At 39.6% G+C, this 25,459-nt stretch overlaps 1 protein-coding gene across 3 annotated transcripts in view; it reads left to right on the forward strand.

Moving 5' to 3' along the window:
• pde1cb (phosphodiesterase 1C, calmodulin-dependent b) overlaps nucleotides 1-25,459 on the forward strand; it is a 99,876-nt gene that overhangs the window by 67,325 nt on the left and 7,092 nt on the right. For all 3 annotated transcript variants that reach the window (XM_089008308.1, XM_089008309.1, XM_089008310.1), the window contains 11 exons: nucleotides 8,060-8,173; nucleotides 9,555-9,737; nucleotides 10,920-10,986; nucleotides 11,384-11,500; nucleotides 11,749-11,889; nucleotides 15,322-15,422; nucleotides 16,622-16,750; nucleotides 17,741-17,842; nucleotides 21,380-21,500; nucleotides 23,162-23,243; nucleotides 23,448-23,568. In XM_089008308.1, coding sequence (XP_088864434.1) covers nucleotides 8,060-8,173; nucleotides 9,555-9,737; nucleotides 10,920-10,986; nucleotides 11,384-11,500; nucleotides 11,749-11,889; nucleotides 15,322-15,422; nucleotides 16,622-16,750; nucleotides 17,741-17,842; nucleotides 21,380-21,500; nucleotides 23,162-23,243; nucleotides 23,448-23,568 — 1,278 coding nt within the window. The remainder of the gene's footprint in view (nucleotides 1-8,059; nucleotides 8,174-9,554; nucleotides 9,738-10,919; nucleotides 10,987-11,383; nucleotides 11,501-11,748; nucleotides 11,890-15,321; nucleotides 15,423-16,621; nucleotides 16,751-17,740; nucleotides 17,843-21,379; nucleotides 21,501-23,161; nucleotides 23,244-23,447; nucleotides 23,569-25,459) is intronic.

Below are 25,459 nucleotides of genomic sequence, written 5' to 3' on the forward strand. Positions count from 1 at the left end.
GAAACTTTTAAATGTGATAACTTCTATCCTGTCGATTCTCTATCAACTAGTGAATGAATAGCATCAAACAACAATATTGGGGCAACATTTGAAAAATGTTAAGGTTTACAGGCATATATTCTTTATCCTGTGCAAAGACCGACTATTTGCTTACTGAGTATAGCATTTTGTCTGCATTATAATTTCCCCCAAGGCGGTCAAGGGGTGCAAATCTCTTAGTCATCATCAACGTTGTTTTCCTGACGTCAGCGTGCCCGCCGCAATTGTTATCGTGCCGGGCCATGACGCAGTCCGACTGTGCACCATGAAGCTCTCTGCTGCAAAACAAATGAGTTTTTTCCCCTGAAATGTCGAATCACTCATTCGGATTAGTAGAAAAAAAGAGTCAGAGCTATGAAAGACGCTTGTCATAAAATACTGGACGAATACCATTTTGCTGTCATTTTTTTCGGCCGATGGCAGTTTCAACCTTTCGGGATATTAAACCCAAAGGTAGTCAGCTTGGCATCATAATTTATGGTGCTTTTCTTTCTCATGGAAATGTCTGCATAGCTTATCATGAGGGTAAAAGTGGCCGATAGGGCTTTTACCCTAGATGAAACGTTTGGGCCTTGAAGAATGATGACTCGGCTGGCGCAATATCAAACACAGAAGCGATCCGTTGCTTTTATCAACTCGCGCAGCCGAGAATATCACCAAAGTCAATTTTCTTACAGCTTTGAAGCTTCGCGAAGCAGATGTTTGTCACGATGCTATATGTGTGTCATCATCAGATAGTTTTTTTTCTCTGCCCGCTCAATATTTTCCCAAAATCATCGTGTCACATAATTGCTGTCTGCTATGTCACATATAGATGACATTTCATTTTAGACAGACTAGTTTTTGACGCAAATACACATTCATTTGCCTTTTTTTTCTCAATAATATCAGTGTCTGAAACTCATGACAAAAAGTTAGCGGACACCGGGGCTGACAACTCTGAAAAGTTGCTTGCCCGGCCATAAAGTTGCCTGCCCCATTTTTCACAACTTGAAACACAATAAGATGACTAATCGCAAAAAAACAAACAAACAAACATTGCTGCAAAGTATCAAGGATTTTTTTAATTAAGGAAGTACCTACCACAAATGCTCCCTTGCCTTGCTTAATTTACGCTAAATATCCCTTGCTGAAGGTTTTGCTCCAGTTGTCGTTTGTCGTCATGGTTCACAATGCAATGTTTGCGTTGCGTTGTCTGCTAAAAGCCACGTGGACTCCTCTTTCTAACCGCCTTTCAAAACTTTCAAGTACACTTTACAGTCACGGTATAGTCCAAAGCACGAAACAGGCTTCTGATTGGCTGCCGTGCTGAGTATGCACATTGCCAAACGAATGTTTGTTTGGCAATTTGCATACTTGGCTTTGAAAGGCGCTTAGAAAGAGGAGCACACGTGGCTTGTGGCAATTTGTTTGTAGCTTTTGCTTTATTGAACAAAACAAACGTTTGATTTGAATTTTTATTTATTTATTTTTTTTTTTTTCTTGAAGAAGTTGTCGGCCACCCGGGCCGAGACGTTTTGAAAGTTGCCTTTGCCTCTGCCTTTGTATTTGAACTCCTCTAGGTGCGTTTGATTGAGACATTGACATGAGTGGGCCGCGTTCAGCCGAGGACTGATCTTTTTTTTTTTTAAAGATTCTTCTATCGCCCGCTGCTCTCGTCACATCTGTCACGCGCCGCCTCCCACGGGAAATGCTTTGTTTAGAAACGTGTATCGGAAATTTTCGAAGGAGTTGCCACCATTGTTCAATGAAGCGCACACACACACACACACACACACACACACACACACACACGCACACACACACACACACACACACACACACACACACACACACACACACACACACACACACACACACAGTCAATCTGTCAATGAAGCGTTGGAAGCATTTTTAGTCCACACAACAGCTGCTTCCCTCCAATCTCCATTGTGGGTACTACTTGATCAACTTTATTTACGTAACATCACATTGGATGTGTTTCCATTTGGCCTGCTAGCATTTTTCTTCTGATCACACAGCAACTTGAGATCAAATTATCGGGGTACATCCATCGAGCCTGAAATCACGATGCAGCCGCAGGACCTCAGACATCATGTTTTCACAGCCCTCATGCCGCTTATCACAAAACAATGCTGCGCGTTCCCAGAGCGTACACGCTAATCTTCACTGGTGATTAGTTTGACCCCGGGGCATTGATTACACACCGTCAACCCAGGAATCTTGTTGGAAAAATGCAAGCGTGATCCTGACATTCTGATCCCTTGCCTCCTTTTTCCCCCAAGCTGCTGAAACTGGCTTATTGTTATGGTTAGAGTATGAGTTGGGAATACAGTGCATCATATATTTTCCTGGCACAGGTTCGTGACGCTGGAATTTGGTAAACTATCTTGGTAAACTAGGACTGCATATATGGATGGATGGATAGGTAGGTATAGGCAGATAGATAGATAGATAGATAGATAGATAGATAGATAGATAGATAGATAGATAGATAGATAGATAGATAGATAGATAGATAGATAGCTGATCACACAGCAACTAGCTAGATAGCTAGAGCGATAGATAGCCAGAGAGATAGATAGATAGCTGATCACACAGCAACTAGCTAGATAGCTAGAGCGATAGATAGCCAGAGAGATAGATAGATGGATGAATAGAGAGAGTGAGCTAGATAAAGCGCGAGCTAGCTAGAGAGAGAGAGAGCAAGCTAGCTAGAGCGAGAGAGCTACCTCGAGAAATAGAGCTCGCTAGAGAGAGAGAGCGAGATAGCTTAACAGTGAAAAAACTGAAATTCAACTCGTTGGTACCAAATCCACCTTGAGCAAAGCTAACAGTTTCTCTCTCACTATTGACAATTGGACCGTTTCTCCTTCCAATTAGGTGTCATTCTTGACAGTACACTATCTTTCCACTCCCATCTAAATAACTTAACCCGATCTGCGTACTTCCACCTACGCAATATCAATCGTCTCCGCCCGTCTCACTCCTCACATCACTGATATCCTCGTTCATAGTCTTGTCGCCTCCCGGATAGACTATTTCAAATTCACTTCTCCTTGGTGTCCCTCAGAAACTTCTCCACAAACTTGTCCAAAATTCTTCAGCCCGGATCATCACCACAACCTCATCCTTTCACCACACATATCTGACCTTCTTCAAATTTCTAATCTCCCTCGTTCCCTCAGATCCTCTTCCTCCCTCCACCACTGTGTGCCTCCCCCTGCCCGTCTCAGCACGATGGAGGACAGAGCTTTCAGCTGCTCTGCCCCCAAACTCTGGAACTCGCTTCCTCCCTACATTCGTAACATCGAGTCTCTTCCCATCTTCAAATCCCATCTCAAAACCCACCTATTTAAAATTGCTTTTTCTGTGTAGCTCTTTCTCTGGTTTCTATTTATAATTGTATTTTATTTATTGATTCTATTTTGTGATTGTGTTTTATTTATTATAGTACCTATGCTTGTCTGTGACTGTAAAGTGTCCTTGAGAGCTTTGAAAGGCGCTTAAAATAAAATGTATAATAATAATAATAATAATAATAATAATAATAATAATTATTATTATTATTATTAGTAGTAGTAGTAGTAGTAGTAGTAGTAGTAGTAGTAGTAGTAGTATTATGATGATTATAGAGAGAACGGGCTAGCTGGAGAGAGAGAATATTACATTTGATTTCAAAGCGCCTTTCAAAACTCTCAAGGTCACTTTACAGTCACAGGAGTAGATAGATAGAGAGATTGATAGATTTGTACCTATTTATTTATTTATGTATTTATTTATTTATTTCAAACCTACCATAATATGGATGCAAACTACAACGGGTTGAATTGTTTACGTTCCTGAATTGGGTTGTCCAATACACTTCCCATCATTTGTATTTTTTTTAATTTATTTCCCATTTAAATGTCACATATTTCAACAACAAATGCAACGGATATCATTTCCTACCTCTCGCATGACTTCTGATTAATTGGCGATAGAGCGACTTTGTTTTTGGTTTTGTTTTTTTTCCGTAACGCCGATATGAGCTAGCAGAGCTCTGTTGCGCGCAGCTGCTGCTAATAACTGTCATTAGCTAGCCAAAATCACATCTGATGATGATGCTCCCTATATCCATTCACTTCCTCGTCATTCTCAAAATAGCCGTACGGGGCAACACGGGAAGGCAGCTGTGAAAGGCCATAAGACATGTAACTTAGCAGTACATTAAAAAATAAGCAAATATTTAAAGGACAACCGACGTCTCCGGACAAGTTGTGTCCATAGTTTGTAAAATGGCTTCAAATGACTTCTACTGAGCGTATTTTAATAAGATTCCACCGCATATAGCTATATTTTACGTTTTAAGACTCGCGCTGAATATTCAGGAAGTCTTGTTTGTGACTAGTCCGTACGTGACGTCACTGAAGGAACGCCCCTGACCGAAAAAAGGACACATTGTAGCAGTCCTTCCATCTCGTCAATGCATTTTGCTGTGCTTGTTCGGTCTGTAAACATTGTGTTGCACCAAAAAGAGCCAGAAGAGGGCGATCAAGCTCCATATAAAGAATTTATCAGCCTGTGGAAATGGGCTGATTCATTCCTCACAGGAGGTTGGTCGCCATTTTGTGCCTCTTTTTTGGTGATACATTTCCCCCCAATGTTGCCTCAAAATGGCACGGAAACATTCTTTAATCGATTGCAAACATGGATGCTTTCCTCTTCAGAACTATTTGAATCATATTCATAACTGGATGTGTAACAAGAAAGCATATTCTCCGAATCTGAAGCCATTGTTTGGATTCTCCAGACAATGCAAGACGTCTTGGCGTGACGTCACGAACTGGGGGCGGGACTTTCTGAAAATGCCCAATTCGCAGCTCAATTTTTTGCAGATTTTGGGCACTTTAAGTCATTTTTATTGGTGTTTTGCATTTGAATAAAAATATCATGGGGCAAATTTCAGGTATGCTTCACAGACAAACTCGTCTTGGATACGTGGTCAGATTGCTACCGCATTTTAATCACGTAGAGAAGGGAGACGCTTTCTTTTGAAAGGTTTGAGATTTCATCATTGTTGAGCGCTGTTTCATGGCTCTGCACTAACTACTCTGATTTCCTTCAAACTATTCTCATTTGGACTGTGGTGAAAATAGATACACTGAGGGTGTCCCTAAAGAGTTTGATGGTTCTCTTTATTTGTAAGTAGGTTCGTTGTCAGATCTCCCAGGCAGGTGACGCGCAGAGCTTGATTGCGGCGTGGAGTCGAGCAAGTCGCGCTGTGATGTAGCGGGGCTTTGCAAGTCTCTTTGAGTCTGTGAGTCCGAGATGAGTCTGAGATGATTCTGCCCCGTGGTTCGCCCAATCTATCTGTCTCGCGACAGCTCCTTTTATACCATTTTCAAGCGTGTGCTATGCGTCAGGGTGAGACGCACATCAAGGAGATCAAGGAATTGAAAGACATGAAAGGGTTGAAAAGCGCACTTCAAAATCATACACACGTGTGACGTCACATCCCGTACCACCCAAAACACAATTAGCCTGCTCTCAGTCTCCAAAAAGCAGACATGTTTTGTTTTCCTTTTCAAATTTCCGCATTGTGGGACTATTAAAGGCTTTCTGATTCTGGTTCTCTGTTGTATGAAGCAGTTCTAGATGAAAGAGGAATGGATCAAAGTGTCCTCTTCACCAATGGATCAGGGACGTCAGGGTGAAATGTGCACATCTGCTACAAGCTAAATGTTAAAAGCAAACACGAAGCTGTAGCATCCATTGCCGAAAAAGATATTCTCTAACATCTGTTATCCCACGTAAATCCGCTTCAATTCCAAGCCCCGACAGTTCCACATACGCATCGGCGTTCTGCACTATTTTTAACACACCAAATCCGCCCCCCTTTGCAAAACATTTGGACTCCCCTGTTCATTCAAAATTGTGCACGTTCTAAAATGCAAATATATATATATATATATATATATATATATATACAGTAAAGTCTCGTTATATCGATATTCAAGGGAGTCCGAAAAAATATCGATATAACCGGGACTATCGATATATCCGATATCGATATAACGAGACTTTACTGTATAATAATTTGCTGGAGAAACTTAGACCATTTCCCGTGGCTACCATTGCGACCATATTGACGTGTCCTTTAGCAAGACACGGAACCTCCAGTTGCTACTGAAGCTGCATCATCAGTTGGCGTCAGCTCTGACCTAAAGTGCAATTGGGGGTCCTTGCACCAAAGGACACATCGAAACCGCAATTTTGTGTCTTCTAAGGATGCTTCCTGCGTCACTCCGTTTTCTCTGACCTTCACTTATTTCAGGCCCGCATTCTGCTTTTTTTCCCAAGGTTAATTTCTTCATTCAGGTTAATTTTCTTCTTCTGAAATGATAAACAGAATAGAATCAACAGCCGTATGGCATTGCCGCTCGTTTTTTCAATGCTGCTCATCACGCAGTGAACAGTAAAGTGCTATTAAATATCGGTCATCGATGCTGCATTCAACAAATCTGGTAACGGGTTGTTTTCATTCTTCGGGCTGGCGAATTGGGAGAACTGTTGCATGCAGAGAAGGGGATAAAATAGGCCACTGGCAGCTTTCCGATAATCAATGAAAGCGTCTGAAATCTTCCCCCTTAATAATTCAACAACATGCGCTGCCCGATGAACAATCACATGACCCACCGGCGAAACGACAGCGGTCGTTAGCCTCTAGCAACAAGTCATCTTTATCACGTTTGTCTTTGCTGGATCATGAATATGCCAGACTTAAAGGACAATCGACACCATTTTTTTGTTTCCTAACTGACATCAGAAAAACGTTTTATAGCATCTAAAATACCCAAAACACGCAGGCTTATAGTTTGAGTCAAATGCAAAACAACAATAAAAATGACTTAGAGTCCCAAAACAAGTTCAAAATGACCCCGGAAATGGCGAGTTTCAGAAGGTCCCGCCCCCTTTTTCGTGAAGTCAAGCCTTGCTCTCGAATCAAAACAATGGCTTCAGATTCGGAGAAGATGCTTTCTTGTTACTCATCCACTTATGAATATGATTCAAATAGTTCTGAAGAGGAAAGCATAAATGTTTGCAATCGATTAAAGAAGTCCTTCTGTGTCATTTTGAGGTGTCTGGACTCCAATGTAGCTCCCCGAAAATGCACAAGATGGCACCCAAGCTCCTTTGGAAATGGGCTGATTTGTCTACTGGAAATTTGTGTCAACTAGTATCAAATAGTAGTTTTGGTGCAACACACAACGATTCACCATCTCGTTATGTATGTGTTTTCCTTCTAATTTCGCCATCAACACAGATCAACACAAAGTTTTCAGACCAAACAAAGTACCCAAAATGCATTGTTTGTCGCTTTCTCGGTCAGGGGCGTTCCAGATGTGACGTCACGTCAGGCAAAAAAAAAAAATACGCGATAACTGAAATTCTAAATACAGCAGTGAAAAAAAACATCTCAGTTACTGGCTTGCTCTTCAACTGTCATTGTTGACATCCGGTGGAAGGACATGCTCATTTAAAGGAGGTTAACGACGACCACTCCCATTAACTGATTGTCCAAGTCCTCTACCTGCATCTGACACTTGCAGATGGAAGGCGGTGATATTTAATGGTGTTAATTACCCCGTGTTGGATCCGTCGCCGTGTCTAATGGCACTTGCACGTACATAACCAAACCCGCCTGACCGTACGTATAAATGTCTGTCCTTCACGGGCCCATAATTTGTCCTCAACATGCCGCTATTTGTCCTCTCTTTCTGAATTCCACCCGCCAGTGTCAAAGTCGCACATGCTGGTAACTCTTTTTCTGACAGGAAAATGTAGCCGACTATTTTAGGGAAGAATTTATTTGTCAACTTAATTCAAACGACTGTGTCTCAGACATGTATTATTAGTTATTGACCAAGCGTCAGAAGTAAACCGGATGATTCTAATATTAGCCAGTGAATGGATCATGCCGACATGGCAGAGGAGTTTAATCCACTTTGTGAACCGGTTTGTCCAATGTCTGTTTTAGATTAAGATGTCTGGTCAAACAGCTGGAGAGGGGGGAGGCTTCCCTTGCCGACCTCAAGAAGAACCTCGAGTACGCGGCATCCGTGCTGGAGTCGGTGTACATCGAGGAGACCAGGTGAGCTTTGAAATTTGCTGATGCTTGGCCAATCATTTTTGTTTTGGTGAATATTGCCATGAGCAAAATGGGAACAATGACATATTTCAAAAAGACTCTCATTACTACTTGGACAGTTTATTTGGAGTTGAATCACACTAAGATCATTTGCAAAAATAATTGTTTTTTATATATATATATATATATATATATATATATATATATATATATATATATATATATATATATATATATTTTAGACAAAAGTAATGCTGACAGTTATTAGAATAGACAGAAAAATACAAATATTTCTGCATTCGTCTAAATTCTGAAAATAGCAAACCTTTGAAAAAAACTACAAAAATATTGCAAGAAAAAATAATATACTGTCTGACAAATACAACCCCCCAAAAAAAAGAAAATAATCCATCCAAATGAAGAAATGGAAAAATAAGAAATGCCACGTGTATATTGGAGGAAAAAATATCTAATATGATATGGGAAATGTAAAAAATAAATTTAAAAAAAGGCTAAATAATGTGTTTACATCTGACAATTAATGTAAAATTTGTCTGAATAGTAAACATACAACAGTCAATAGTAATACTGAACATTTCATCACTTTATTTGTACTGATTTTGAGGGAAACAGTTTTTTCTCCAAAACAAGGCAAGCCTAAGTGACAAGAATGACGTGTGGTCCGCAGCTCCAGCCTATGAGATTGGATTGGATTTGCCTTTATTGTGGAGAAATTTACATTTCACAGCAGCAAAGTGATGAAAGGAATAAAAGTAGGAAAACAAAATACACGAGCTGCTGGAAAGGCAGCCACTCTCGCGGTGCCATCTTGAAGTCAAAAGCACAAAAAAAAAACTAAATAACAAATAATATGACAGCACAAAGACAATATGACAAAACTAAGACACAGAGAGTCATTCATTCTTCAGGACTTGCTGTACCCTCTTTGTGATGACATGAAGCAGTTCTAGATGAAAGAGGAGCGATCTATCCAGGATTATAAAATTATGTAAACCTCCCCGTCGTGTGGATCCAAGCAGATTAGGGCCGGCGATCGCACGACCACCCGAGCCAGGATGGCGGATGATGAAACCATGAAAGCGGCACGGGACCGCACTGAGCACCTGCGATGTGTTGCTGCGGCCTTGCCGTCACAAATTCGTCTCGTTTCAAAGACTTTGACGGTCCGCGTTAAAGTCTTCGAAGCGGCAACGTTATCACACATTTGAATTTGAACGGGGCGGTGTGGCATTTTAAGATGCAGAGTTACATAAGATGTGATGACATTTTTGATGGGCGAGGATTTGGCCGTGACCCCATACCCCCCGCCCCCCTTCCGTCCTTCCGCGAATTGAATTTTAACCCTCCCCGCTTCTCCTTTCAGGCGTTTGGTGGACACAGAGGATGAACTCAGCGACATCCAGTCTGAGTCGGTACCGTCGGAGGTGCGTGACTGGCTGGCCTCCACCTTCACGCGACAGATGGGCCTGATGCTGCGACGTAATGAGGAAAAACCTCGTTTCAGAAGCATCGTCCACGCCGTCCAGGCGGGAATATTTGTGGAGAGGTAAAACTAAGTACGCTATTCCCCAACGCATATGGAATTCATATTTGTCACGTTGTGGTTTGCGACCAAGGGGTGGCACTGTCGGGCCCCGCCTACAGCTGCACAGGTGTTGGTCGTTTTAATCAGTGGCAGTTAAAAGGGCTCCCAGGTCATTGTTTTTTTTCACCCTGTCAGGTTTGTTTCATCTTATCATGTTTTACTCATGCTTTTGTTTGCTGCTTTGGACCTTTCTGTCTGCTGACTTTATTTAATACAATTTTTCAATTAAACCCTGCTCTCCTTCCTGCCTTATTTTTAGCCTTTGTCAGAACACCAGAAGGGGCAGCACAATCAATTGGATTGCAGCATGAAAATACGATTGAACATGTTCAAATTTGGATGGCGGCAAGTAAAATTATTACATCTTACATCTAGAACGCACAACAAATTCACTGCCAGACGATGTGTAAAAATGTGTACACTCCAGTGCCAGGGTTTTTGTCATTTTCATTCAAATTGCAGGCCTCACAGAATATTGATTTTTAAGACTACATAAACATTCAATAAGAAACCTGACACTCTCTTCTTTTATAAAAATAGTTAATTCCTAAGTTATATACGTCTGGAATTATCTGAGTTTGAAATGGGGGCGGCTGTACAAAATGCAATGCAATACATACATATTAGTTTATATAGTGCTTTAACAACAGCTGAAGCTCTAACAAAGCGCTAACAATGACAAAAGGCAAATCCCACCCGAAGTCTGACCAGGGCTTTATCGGCACCCCCCACAAGAAAAAACAGAACCTGAAAAAATTAGGGAATGGCGCTCTACGTCAAACGTATCAATTCCCGAATAAATTTGGGAATGGCAGGGAATTAGTTCATGAATAACTAATTTTCAAGAATAATGACTGTTATTGTGGTTTACATGCGACAATTGGAAATTTTGGTTTGGACTTTAGAAAGCATCACGAAACTTCAATGGCTCAATTTGCTTTCGTGGGCCAAATAAAATGATGTGGCGGGCCAGATCTGGACCCCGGACCTTGTCTTTGACACCCGTGATCTAAACAATCCTAAACAATCTACCAGAAAACCTTCAAACTTGCAGAAACTGCACATTATGGGTTTTTGTTGTGTGTTGTTGTTTAGGACCACGTGTGTTGACTCCCAGCGGTGTGTTTTATCTCATCCAAACAGAATGTACCGACGCACTTCCAATTTAGTGGGACTCAGCTACCCGGCTTCCGTTATATCTGTGCTGAAGGTATTTACACATAGCCTACAAAATCAAGCCAAGCAGATCTGGAAAAAAAAAAAAAATTGTGCACAGTACGACTTCACGCCTGGAAATCAGTAGAATTCATATTGTTGCTGTCGGGCAGAACATCAAAGAGAGTTCGGTTTTTTTAAATATTTTTTTAACATATACAATTCAAGGTCGTTCTTGTCTTCTTTTTTCCGTTTAACATTTTACCAGACATATTTCAATAGATATTGATCACAATGCTTATTGATTTGAGCCCCAGGGCAAAACCACAATAGAAGAAGCAATATTGGGTTCTGCCTGATAGCGACACAAAGCACCTCACTCCTATTATTCTCTAATTTCAAATTCATAACCAAAAAGAGTACAATACCTTTTTTTTCCTTCTCCCACGCAGAATGTTGACAAGTGGTCATTTGATGTGTTCGCTCTGAACGAGGCCAGCGGCGATCACGCGCTTAAATTCATTTTCTACGAGTTGCTCACCAGATACGACCTCATCAGCCGTTTCAAGGTAAAGATAGCGCACTACCGCATATTAAAAAAAAGAATAATAATAACAGTAAATCAAGTAGTTGAAATGCTCCAAATCACCGACCGCTTTGCAAAATGCTTTATAATAGTTGTAAAGGGCCTTAGAAATGAAGTGTATTATTATTATTATTATTGAAAAATTGAGAGCAATGGTTTTGAAGCCGCACCCCCTTTTCATTGGAGCTTCACAATTTTAATAATCTCTGTGCTTTTTTTTCTCCTTTCCAGATCCCAATCTCTGCAGTCGTGTCATTTGTTGAGGCCTTGGAAGTTGGATACAGCAAGCATAAAAACCCTTACCACAACTTAATACACGCTGCCGACGTTACGCAGACTGTTCATTACTTATTACTCAAGACCGGCATGGTGGTGAGTATGTCAGAATTTATTTCGGGCTTAACACGCCATAGCATTGGTGGCGCGGTGCTGTAACCCTGTTTTTACAGGTTGAACACAAATGGTGCTGCAGCATATGTAGACAAGCACAAATCGACTTTATGAATATGTGAAATTCATGCTTCTGGCATTTTTACACATACAGTACATTGAAGTCCCGAATAACTGTTACATGATTCCTGTATTGGCCAGAATATAAGACGCTGTTTTGTGTTTTTTTTTTGCATTGAAAGAAGACTGGGGGTATAGACATTATTCCCATTCTTTAGATTCATTAGATGGCGACAGATATCATTGAAGCAAATGCTGAACTTGACTCCTCAGACGAATAAATTGGTTTTTTTACATTTCATAAACCAGAAGCCAAGATTTACGAATGTGATTGCACTTTAGTTTACATAAGTATATTGTTAGAATAATGAGTTTCAGATGTAATGTAATTATATTTTAGTATCAAAATTATTGTATTTTCCAGTGTATAGGGCGCACCGGAGTATAAGGCGCACCCCCAATGAATGGTGTATTTTCAAACATTTTTCATATATAAGGCGCATCGGACTATATCAATGAATGAAAAAAGTTTTCTAATTATAATATATAAATATGTAAAAGTTTTCCAACTATAAGGCACACCACATTATAAGGCGCTAGAGTAGTGGCTGGGGTTACGTACGACTTCTTCTACAGGGGGAAATGGAGTCGGTGGCTGCTGATAGTAGTTGCGAGACCTGTTGAGGCTCAATATTTCTTCACATATAAGGCGCACCTGTGTATAAGGCGCATGGTCATCTTTTGAAGAAATTGGAGGCTTTTGGGTGTGCCTTATACACCAGAAAATAACGGTGTTTTGGTGTCTTTTTTCAAACTTCAGTCTTGGAAAAAAGGTGGTCGTCTTGCAACCGGGGTCATCTTATATTCGGGCCAATACGGTATATTTATTTAATCTTAGAGTATGATCACAAGTCTTGGGATTTACTGAGATCTTGGGGATTTTATTTCGTGTCATGGCAATGTGTGGAAAGTGTTGGTCCCCTCCCCAAAAAAACTCCCTTGATATTTGTATCCTTAAATTTGCGAATGACAGAACATCATTTGGTGTCAGTTCAATTTAAAGCCTTACATCACGATCCTCTGAGTAATAAGTGCAACACCACTGGATTAACCTTATTTACATTTTCCTCAACACAAGAAAAACAACACTTTCATTCTCGATTTCTATCTCGCCGCCCTCCTCGCTTGCGCTGTGTTTTTCTTTCATCACCCTAATAAGATGTCTGTGACAGCCGCCGACATGCTGGCTTTTTTTTTCTGCGGGCCTGATGCAGGAAAAACCACATTACCACTTGTGACCACGGTGCTCCTGTGAGACTCGCACAAGAGCATTTGTCATTCCGCTCGCCCTCCAGACTCCATTAATCAACAATCAACAGGTCATTCAAAAAGCGAGCCCACGGGCAAATACACAGAGGGCACGCATTGGCCATCTTGCTCCCTTTCTTGTTCCTCGTGCCTTTCCCATCCGCCACTGTTGATTATCGTATCCCGACGAATTTCTCGTCGCAGACGCAAACAAAATGCCCATTCACGGGGATGTGTTTGTCTGTAACCCAACTATCCGCTTCATAAAAGCATATATATAAATAAATAAATAAATAAATAGATAGATGAATGTATAAATAAATAAATAGATGGATATTGATAAACCAATAAATGAATATGTAAATAACAAATAAATAAATATTACATAAAAAAAACTACTGAATATTTACGCACACAAATACAAATAAAAAAATAGATTGATACGTGGACATGTGGATAAATAAATAAATGATAAATAAATAGATAAAGGAATAAGTGAATAAAAGAATATGTAAAGAACAAATAAATACATCCTAAATAAATACATGAATAAATGGATACGTGGACATGTGGATAAATAAATAAATAAATAAATACAGTGAGACCTCAACTTACGAACTTAATTGGTTCCCGGACAGAGTGTGTAAGGCGAAAAGTGTGTATCTCAAAAAAAAAAAATCCGTGCCCGGATTTCCATAAAATATACTTTTCAACTAAATAAGCCTTAGAAGTACACACAACATACCTTATTCTATGTATAATAAATGTGCTATTGTATTGTAATGAAAGAAATACACTGCATTGTATCATAAAGTCACTTTATTTACATTTGTGATGGTCATTTATGGCTTGATGGAATGGCGTTGGAGGTCGAAGGTCAAAGGGAATCGCTGTTTGGAAAGAGAGGCGCATTACATGATGACTGTAATTAAAGAAATAAACTGTGCTGTAAAATAACGTTTTATTTACCTTTTTGATAGTCGTTGATGGCTTATGGAAGGAGAGTCACCTTCCATAAGGACTGTTGGTAACTTAACCTCTGGTGCTGTTCGGTCGCGTGCTTCCGCCGAAGATCACTCCGCCAGCCGTGGTGGGTGTGTATTATGAAAATAGTGCTTATTATAAGGTTTAATTTTCAGAAATTTGACATTTGTAAGACGAAAAGTTTGTAAGATAAGGTGTTTGTAAGTTGAGGTCTCACTGTAAATAAATAAATAAATAAATAGCTCAATATATAGATAAATGAATAAATGAATAAATGAATATGTAACAAATCTTAAATAACAAAATAATAAATAATTCCACGCATAAATAGACATAAATAAATGGATACGTGTATATGTATATAAATGGATAGATAAATAAATAAATACATAAATAAATAGATGTATTGATGACTAAATAAATAGATCAATATGTATAGATAAACCAATGAATGAATATGTAAATAAATAAATAAATACTCACTAAAAAATAATGCATATCACACACATAAATAAAAATAAATCAAGAAATTGATACATGGCTAAATAAATAAATGTCATCCAATAAATAAAAGTCATCCTTAAAAGGTCAGTCAGTCACTTTGATGTTAAAATAATAATAATAATAATAATAATAATAATAATAATAATAATAATTTCTCCACTGTTAGACTAATAAAGGCATATCCAATCCAATTCAATCCAATAATAATAATACCTTTTAGTTCAAGCCCCTTTCAAAGCTCTCAAGGACACATTACAGTTTAGTATTGTCTCCTCCTTTCGAACTTGTCTCCTCTAAACTTTTCTTTTTGCTCTTCCGACCTTCCCCCCCATTGTCTTCCATCACCCATTTGTTTCCATTCACCCCACACCATAATGTCTTCCCTCCCACGACATCATGATGCAAACCTTCCCCGCTTTTCCATTCACTGCCTTCCCATTTCGCATCACTTAATTCCTGTCCATTATTCCCTCCCCCACGTGCATTCTTTCTCATTCACGGCTGCCGTTTCCGCCCATCACCTTCTTGTCCTCATCCCCCCCCCCCCTATCCCACCAGCATTGGTTAACAGAGCTGGAGATCTTTGCCATGATCTTCGCGGCGGCCGTGCACGACTACGAGCACACGGGGACTACAAACAACTTCCACATTCAGACAAGGTAATGCATCATCAAATCAAAAGCGCTCAGCACACGACCTCCGAGATCGATGCCCTCATTTACCAAGGCGAAAGAGGCCTTTATATGCGCCGGGGCTGCTCTGGCAATAACATAAGAGGAAGGGCAAGAGCGTAAATGTAAAATAAAGACTTTTTTTCATTGTGTAAGGCACAGGTGTCAAAGTCAAGGCCCGTGGGCCAAATCGTGCCCGCCACGTCATTTTTATCGGCCCGCGAAAGCAAATCAAACTAGTTAAATTCCATGATGATTGCTAAAATCTGAGCCAAAATTTCATATTTTTGGATGTCAACCACAATAAAAGTCATTATTCTTGACTTCAGATTTGAAAACCAGTTATTCATTAATTTACTGCGTGCTCTATATGTAATACAGTGAAGTCTCGTTATATCGATATCGGATATATCGATAGTCCCGGTTATATCGATACTATTTCTATGCACGCACGGAGAAAATTACATGCAAACAGGGTCGGATATATCGATAGTCCCGGTTATATCGATATTTTTTCGGACTCCCTTGAATATCGATATAACGAGACTTTACTGTATTTGAAGGGATTTAAACATTCTAATAGGTTCCCCAAATTCATAACGGCCCTCGAGAGGAAACCATAACTACAATGTGGCCCGCGGCAAAAATGACTTTGACAGCCCTGGTGTAAGGGAAGAAGGAAGGGCATTCAAAGAAATCCACTTCTTATTTTAACATCAAACTTGGAGTCAAACTCAATTAGAAATCCAGTGCCTCTAAAGTTACACCAATTAATGCAGCCATAAAGTGACGTCAGCAAAATAAATAGCCAATGATAGAACTCAGTCAATCACTGTGAATTCCCTCAAAGAAGACCCGCCAACCCTTCACTCTATGAAATGAACCGCAAAGTCCACATCACAATGACTTCACTGTCGGCGTGTCAAGGGATTTTCATTTCGGCAGTAAAGTCGTTTGGCCTGAATTGAAATCCATTACGTTTTCAGGCAATTGAACCTCATTGATATAAAAATTAGACTGATCTAATTCCTCCACGGGTGATAAAAACCCCTCATCACAAAAAAAATTGAAAACAAGTTGAATATCATCTCACCAATTATGCAGCGAAGCGGTGACATGAGTTTCTCGCAGACGGTCACCAACAGCGTAATGGACTCTTTGCTTGCCCCTTCCCCCCCCCCCCCCAGGTCTGACACGGCTATTCTGTACAACGACCGCTCGGTGTTGGAGAGCCACCATGTGAGTGCGGCCTACCGCCTGCTGCAGGACGACGACGAGATGAACATCCTGTACAACCTCTCCAAGGACGACTGGAGGTCGGTGGGCAAGGGGAGGGAGCTGGGTGACGCCGATGGGCATATAAATTAGTCTGATCTTCATTTAAGAGTGTTTTTTTCCCAGGTGCAGGGTCCATCCCAAAATGAATGAATGAATCAATCAATCAATCAATCAATGGGTTGGATGGATGGATGAATGAATGAATGAAAAATAAATACACGAATAAATACCGGAAATAAATGATATCCACATGAACGAATAGATAAATACATGAATAAATACAGAAATGAATTAATGAATGAATTAATGAAAAAGTAAATAAATAAATGGACAAATAGATGAATGAATGAAAAATAAATACACAAATAAATAATATCCACATGAATGAATAGATACATACATGAATAAATACAGAAGTGAATTAATGAATTAATTAATGAAAAAGTAAATAAATAAATGGATAAATAGCTGAATGAATGAACGAACAAATAAAAGAAGGAAGGAACGAACGAATGAATGAATAAATGAATGAAAAATAAATATGTAAATAAATAATATCCACATAGATGGAGGGAGAGAGACTGAGACAGAGACACAGAACGAATGAATGAATGAATGAATGAATGAATGAATGAATGAAATCTCTGTTCATTCAAATTGAAATAAGGGTAAAGTGGTATTCAACTCACAATTCATGTGACCGTTGCACCCAAATATAAGACGAAGTTCAGGCCGGTGACCTCCGTTTGCACATTACGCATTCATGGTGAACTCACATTTGGATCTGTGGGAAATGACAAGTGCTTTCAAGGTCCAATAGTTCTGCACTCGGCAAAACTGCGATAATATATTAAAGCAGACAGCATCAATCCAATTTTCGTCGCATGAGTCCGGACCTGTCAACGCGAGACGTTTATAAATAGCTCTCAAAGTCTGTGCCGGCTGCTTGCTTTTTGTTCCAGTGAGATTTTGATTCTTTTTATCCCTCCTATCCACCCCATCCTTCATGGCCCCCTTCCGTCTCGCAGAGAACTGCGCGCGCTGGTCGTGGAGATGGTGCTGGCCACTGACATGTCATGTCACTTCCAGCAGGTGAAGGCTATGAAGAACTTCCTGCAACAGCCCGAAGGGTCAGTTAACAATTCCGTTTTCCCTTCAATTCCAGTGATACCCCGCAGTCTCCACTTGGCTGCAGCATTTGGGCATTTGCTATATCTAACGTCCATTAGCTGTACCCCAGCAATTTATTGTATTTTTTCTGTTGTATACACAATGTGTAGGTAGGTAGATAGATAGATAGATAGATAGATAGATAGATAGATAGATAGATAGATAGATAGATAGATAGATAGATAGATAGATAGATAGATAGATAGATAGATAGATAGATAGATAGATAGATAGATAGATAGATAGATAGATAGATAGATAGATAGATAGATAGATAGATAGATAGATAGATAGATAGATAGATATACACACACTGGGTATTTCATATATACTTTTTTAAATGAGGTTATTAGTATATACGGCTTCTGAAATATTCGGGCGGGTTGATTTGGGAGGGGCATGATGTGATACCAAAAAAGAAAGGGATTATTGTATTTGGATTTTATTATACATCCTTCTCGCTTGATTGGTTTGTTGATACTCAGTAGCATGTCAACTTTACTATATATATATATATATATATATATATATATATATATATATATATATATATATATATATATATATATACTTTTGATTTCCCTTATTATCTCTTCCCTGTATTCGACAATGAGACATTACCGCCGCTTCTGTAGCAGGTGTGATGAGAAGAAAAAGTCAAGGAGTGGGGAGGCATAGGGGTGAACCTGTTGACCTTCAGGCTGCCATTTCCGAATATGCCCTGAATGCACTGATAGCAGATAGTCGACAGTTTTAGATTAATGCGTCTGGGCGTGCGTGCGTGCGCGTGAATGAGCACCACACGAGAACCCGAAGACTGCTGACTGGGGGGGTCTCCTTCCATCACGTGCATACGAATGCTCAAGAGATTGAACGATGTAATGCTGAATGGACTGTAATGTAATTCGAGGCAGGCCGCTGCAGGCTTGACGTTAATGGGATGAGGAGAGAAAAGGCCGAGCGGTCTCCCCCCCACCCCCTCTATACACCGCCAGTGTTTAACCTTCCATGTGTGTTTTTGTTAGTCTCCTCTCCGTTTTAGTATCCGTGTGAATCGGTTTGTCAAGCGTGACTTGGTTTTAATGCTATCGGGCATCAGTAATGCCCGATAATGTGAAATCATCTTCACAGCGTATTGCGGTGAAACAGACAATTAGGTAATCATGTTAAATGGAAAATAGACTGCACGTTTGTGGTTGACCACATCGTGGGATGGAAGAAATGTTGTCCTCTTGCCAGGTCAGGATGATGTTCTTTGCCTCACTTTCAAAAAATTGGACAGCGCAGGTGGTGGCTTTTCCATTATTTTACCCATTTGTCTCCCCAATTTCCCAAGAGGCTTACCTCATCTTTTCTCAGCCGTCTCTTTTCGCCTTTACTCATCGAGTCCTCAGAAGGTTCGAGCGACCACGCGACTTGAAAGAGCTTCAACCACCTCGGTTCAACAATAAATATTGTGCCAGAGGGTCTGATGTGAATCAGAATCTGATTCTGTACCCTGACATCATTATTGGATGCTTTTCAGAAAGAATGAAACACCCAAGTTGGTTAACCTGTTTAATATGGATCCATTGTTTAAAAAAAACAGCTGGGAAACAAAAAGGTGACCTCCACTAAACCTGGTGGGATCCTGCAAGCAATTAGCATACGCATTACAAAACACTCTCACTCTAATATTGAGTCCTCTCGTTCCCGTTCCGGATACACGGTGTTCCATTTTCAGCTCTCAAGGGCCGTTATCTGTCAAATACCCAAATTGATGTCTTGCTTCTTGGAGTTTCTGTGTGCGTACTTTCTCTGTGTTTATTTATTTTGTTAGTTAGTTAGTTAGTTAGTTAGTTAGTTAGTTAGTTAGTTATTTGTTGGTGTGTTTGTGTATTTTTGGTATTGTTTTTGTTTATTTACCTATTTAATTATTTATGTATTTGATTGTTTTTTATGTATGTATTTATTTATTTAACTACAGTGGGACCTTGGCTTACGAACTTAATTGGTTCCCAGACAGAGAGTGTAAGGCGAAAAGTGTGTATCCCGAAAAAAAATTTCCCATAGGAAACCATTAAAATGAGAATAATCCGTTCTCAGGTCCCCATAAAACATACATTTCTACTTTCTAATTTTCTAAGCCTTAAAACTACCCAAAATATACCTTATTTTATGTATAATAAATGTGCTATAGTATTATGATTAAAGAAATAAACTGTACTGTACAATAAAGTCATTTTATTTACATTTGTGATGGTCGTTAATGGCTTGATGGAATGGAGTGTCCGGTTTCCTCAGCATTAAACACTTGATGAGGAACGTAGCCTTCTTCTTTCACCATCTTGACGAATGATCCCTTGTAGGTGCTTTCTCTGTGATAATTGTATCTTGTTCTTCATCAATGGTGATCTGTTTAGCTGGGTTGATAGCTTTTTGCATCAAGTGTACAGATGACTTGTGCGGGTTATTTGTTGAGCCTGAACAAAAGTGTGAGAGTGTGAGAATAGTGAGAAAATGGATAGAAAACAGTTAAAATATGGGACATTTTAACTTTTTTTTGTTTCAAATTCTGTCATCTCCCTTTCGTGTGTGTGTGTGCGTTTTCTCACTCTCTCTGTCTGCCTGTCTCTTTAATGTTTAAACCCCCCCCCCCCTGGATTCTCGACCAATCACGTGGCTTTAACCGGAGATGCCATTTTGTTTTTGGGAGAATGGCCTCACTCTCTCTGTTTGTAACCCGATCCCCCACTGCTGCGATCTTGACCAATCACGTGGCTTTAACCGAAGACTGGGGGCGGGGAATAGAGGACAAACATGGTGCCCACCATTTTCTTGTCAGGAGAACGGGCTCGTTCTCAAACGACACATCACTCATTGTGGCAGCTCCGTGTGTATCCCGAAAAATAGTTCGTCTGCCAAGGTAAAATTTTCATAAATGTATCGTTCGTAAGCCGAAAAGTTCGTAAGGCAAGAGGTTTGTAAACCGAGGTCTCACTGTATTTATTTATGTTTATTTATTTATTCTTTTTTTAATTCATTTATTTATTTGATTGTTTGGTTCTGTCTCTAGGTATTTATTTATATTTTAATGCATTTATTTTGGGTTGTTTATGTATGTATTTATTTATTATATTTTTATTTATTTATTTATTATGTTTATTTGTTTATTTCATTGTTTGTTTATTTATTTAACTATTTATTTATGTTTATTTATGTATTTGGTTGTTTCTTTGTGTTTAGATACCTGATACATAGATATTTATTTATTTGTTTATTTATTTAACTATTTTTTTAACTTGGGGGGGTTTGTTTATGTGTTTATTGAGGTCGATGTACTTATTTATTTCTAGTTATGTATTTAATTATTTATTTGGCATTTTGTTTACGTATGTATTTATTTCGGTATAGGAATCAATTTGCTTATACCAACGTACACCAATTTACAAGTGCGTTGCTATATGAACGCGACTTACTACCACCTGTACTTACGACCACGACTTTCTTGTCTGTAGCATCGATAAGCCGAAAGCACTCTCGTTACTGCTGCACACCGCCGACATCAGCCACCCGGCAAAAAGTTGGGACCTGCACCACCGTTGGACCACCTCTCTGCTCGAGGAGTTCTTCAGACAGGTAAGTTATCAGATGATCACATTCGTTTACAGCTTAGGTGCAGTGTTCATTCTTTCGGAATAAGTGTCACAATTTACAAAAAAGGCTAAGAACAAGCAAAACACAGTCAGAAAAACACAGTTAGTCTCTTGATGCTTGCCGAGTTGGTGTCGTGATGGTTCAAACTGGAGATGAAAGACATGAAAATGTCACAGTTGTTTGAAAGTTTAAAATGCTTTAAACTTTAAACTCAAATAGGCATAAAATGCTGTTCTGCAAGAAGTACGATTTCAGTGGGCTACCACCATTTTCTAGAAAGAAAAGATAAGGGAAAAAAAGAAGGGCAGCCGTCGAGGTCAAACGGCACGTGCGAAACCATTAACTGTGATCAGTCACGCACTTTTTTTCCTCTTATGAAGCTGCGTTTTTGTCAGTGTGTCCCCTTTTGTGCTTGGCTTTTTTTTGCCTTGAAAGCACGCTTTGGCAATGAACCGCTGGTGCGCAGCCAACTCCTACATGTCTATCTTCTGTGTTCAAAAAAGGGAAAATGAAATGCTCTCATGAAGAAATGCGCGTGACAGCTGCCATTCTAAAGTTTACATTTTCAGGCATATCCATTATTCCAGCGGAATGCATTTTTTGTTATTTATTCTTGTTCTTGTACTGTTGAAGAAAAACCTTTGAAATGACTAAAAAAATCTATATTGATAAAAAAAGGCAAAATAATCCAATCGTTTCTATATCATTATTATTATTTTTTTATTCTTATGTCGCCAAATCCTTGGATTTGCCCTGCGCACTGTACTAAGTCACTTTATTCAAATTGCTTCTGCTAAAGGGAGCTTTTCAAAAAATGAACAATGGAGACTTAGCTCCACCCATCAATGACACAAGAGCGCCTAAGTGGCTCGGCGACCGAGGCAATCAATTATGACATTACGCGGTATTTGTCACGCAAGGACATAATTGATGACTTTGCATCGAGGGAGAAAAAAATGCTCCTCGGTAAAAGGCGTACTTACATGTTCACTTTAGATTTCTTTTTTTTTCAAGTTGGAAGTTGTCAATATGTATTTATTTCATTTTTATTATTATATTATTTCTCATTAGATCGTTTGCATTATTATTATTATTATTATTATTATTATTATTATTACTAATGGTAGTGGTGGTTGTAGTAGTATTAGCATTATTATATTATATTATATTATATTATATTATATTATATTATATTATATTATATTATATTATATTAATGTAATATTATAGTAATATTGTATTGTATTGTATTATCATTACTACTAAAGATAGTGGTGGTGGTGGTGGTGGTAATAGTAGTATCACTATTGTTATTATTACTATAATAATAATAATAATAATAATAATAATAATAATAATAATAATAATAATAATAATAATACATATTTTTATTATTTTATTACTCAGGGTAGTGGTGGTGGTAGTAGTAGTATCATCATTATTACTGTCATAATAATAATATTATTGTTTTTATTATTATTATTATTGTTATTACAGATGTTTGAAAAAGTTTTTTTTTTTTTTTGGTATGTTGCAGTTTTCCCCTTTTTTGTGTCAATGGAACATTTTTGGTTGGGAGGGGTCCCAATTTGGTCAAGAAGAAGGAGAGCATGGTTTTCATGAGCGACTCTTATGTTTTCCAGGGGGACAAAGAAGCGGAGCTCGGCCTTTCTTTCTCGCCTCTCTGTGACCGAAAGTCAACAATGGTGGCGCAGTCCCAAATCGGTGAGTCAGAACATGGTGACACCACAGACAGGGCAAACGTGCATTGGTTTTGTTGTGCAATCAAGGATGGTTCAATCATAACACGACACAATAATATAAGAGACAAAATGTCATACAAAGGATATAATATTGTAAAATTGAGAAATTTCCACTTAAAACCTGCTCACAACGAACCTGTGGATGCTCTCACGTCTGCTTGCGCAGGTTTCATCGACTTCATTGTGGTGCCCACCTTCACCGTACTGAGCGACATGATGGAGCGCATCGTCACACCGCTCATCGACGAGGCCTCGCATTCAGGCCTGGCGGGCTTCCGGCGCTCCAGGTAGGCTACGCGCTGAAAGGGGAAGACGCCATTTTAGGCGGGCTCCATGCATTGTCACTGGATTTAATACATTTTATATATTGCTATTTCTCGGGGAATGAAATGACGAAACCTCCAATACCGTATTTTCCTGTGTATAAGGTGCACCCAAAGCCTTGATTTTCTTCAAAACATGACCTTACGACTTATAGTCAAAGTCAGCTTGATTGTCAAATATTAATATGCATGACATACAGCACAGATGAAATTACTGTCCTCTCGGGCCCAGTATGCAAGGCACTTTTAATGACTTTGACAACATAATAAACAAAAACGGCAATTTGCCGGGAGAGAGAGGAGCCGCTGTGTGTTCACGCGCCGCCATCTTGGGGAAAAAAAAAAAAATAACTAACAATATGACAACACAGACACAGAGAGTCATTCATTCTTCAACACTTGCTGTACCCTCTTTGTTACATGAAGCAGTTCTAGATGAAAGACGAGAGGATCAAAGCATCCTTTAGCATACGAAAAAAGTTTGGATGCCATAAATTTAACGTTCGTAAACCGAAAAGTTCGTAAGCCAAGGGGTTCGTAAACCGAGGTATCACTGGACTCCGGTGCGCCTTATACACCAGAAAATACGGTAATTAGGGAAATACTAGATTTTCTTTCCAGGGGGGGACTATTTTCACAACACAGTTGTTTATCCAAAAGCATTTACATGTGTTAAGTTTGATTCGTGTCAACAACTGGGAGCTCAAATACAACCCCCACTGCCGCCCCCCCCCAAAAAAAAACAATATATTGAACAACTAACAACAATCCAGAGAGTGACATTGAAAAGCTTTATCTGTGTAAACGTGTGTACATACTAAGCCTCCCTTCAGACCGCACATCAATATCAGCCTGCTTATCAGTGCGTTCGGCAGCCCCCATTAGAATCACTCAGCCAGGGGGGTGGGGGGGTCGCTACTGCGACTTAGGGGGCCCTCATATTGGAGCTCATAAATGTCACACAGCCGTGGCGATTTCAGCTCACCTGATGAGTTGAAGCGCCTCAGACCTCCCGTCTTCCATCACGCCGCTTTATTGGCGCTTTCGGTTGTCTGTAACCATCTGCCCATTATCGCTCGCCTCTCATCGCTCAGACGCGGCGCATCAAGTCCAAAAGTGAATCATCTCAACAAACGGCGGATGGATTGCTTTGCCTCGCGTATCTTCACACGTCCCCTTACCCCTTCCTCCCCCCCGAAGGATGAATGCCGCCAACTTCAGTGGCGTCCTGTCTTCTCTAATCCCATCACAGAGCTGTCGCATGATGGGACGCTTCTTTTTACTAATGTATTCTATCGATGTTGAAGGGGGGGAGGACAGAAGGCGCCAAATCCGATTTAATCTGAGTTAATAGGAAACGTTCTAAGTCTTTTCGTTTAAAAAAAACGTTTTGGGCCTAATACTTTATCTGGTCTACATCTCATTCACTGCCAGATGATTTGCAAAAATGTGTCCACTCCAGTGCCAGGGTTTTCATCATTTTCACTCAAATTGCAGGACCCACAGAATATTGAGTTTTGGGACTACGCAAACATCCAATACAGTGTAAGAAAAAAAACATTCCACTATCTTCTGTCATCAGAAAAAAAACAGTTAATTCCTAAACTATATGGGTCTGGAGTTATGGAGTGCTTGAAATGGGCGCGGCTATCCAAAATACAATGCAATACATACATATTGGTTTATATAGCTCTTTAATGTAACAAAGTGCTAACATGGACAAAAGAGAAGTGCTGCCCCTTGTGGAAGGGAAAAAGCATTGCCAGAGGTCTGAAAAGCACTTTATCGACACCCCCCCCCCCCCCCCCCGCCCCCCACGAAAAAACAAAACCCGAACAAATTAGGGAATGCCGCT

This window comes from Hippocampus bargibanti, linkage group LG11, assembly GCF_051943395.1.
Source record: "Hippocampus bargibanti isolate YZ-2025 linkage group LG11, ASM5194339v1, whole genome shotgun sequence".
Lineage (NCBI taxonomy): Eukaryota > Metazoa > Chordata > Actinopteri > Syngnathiformes > Syngnathidae > Hippocampus > Hippocampus bargibanti.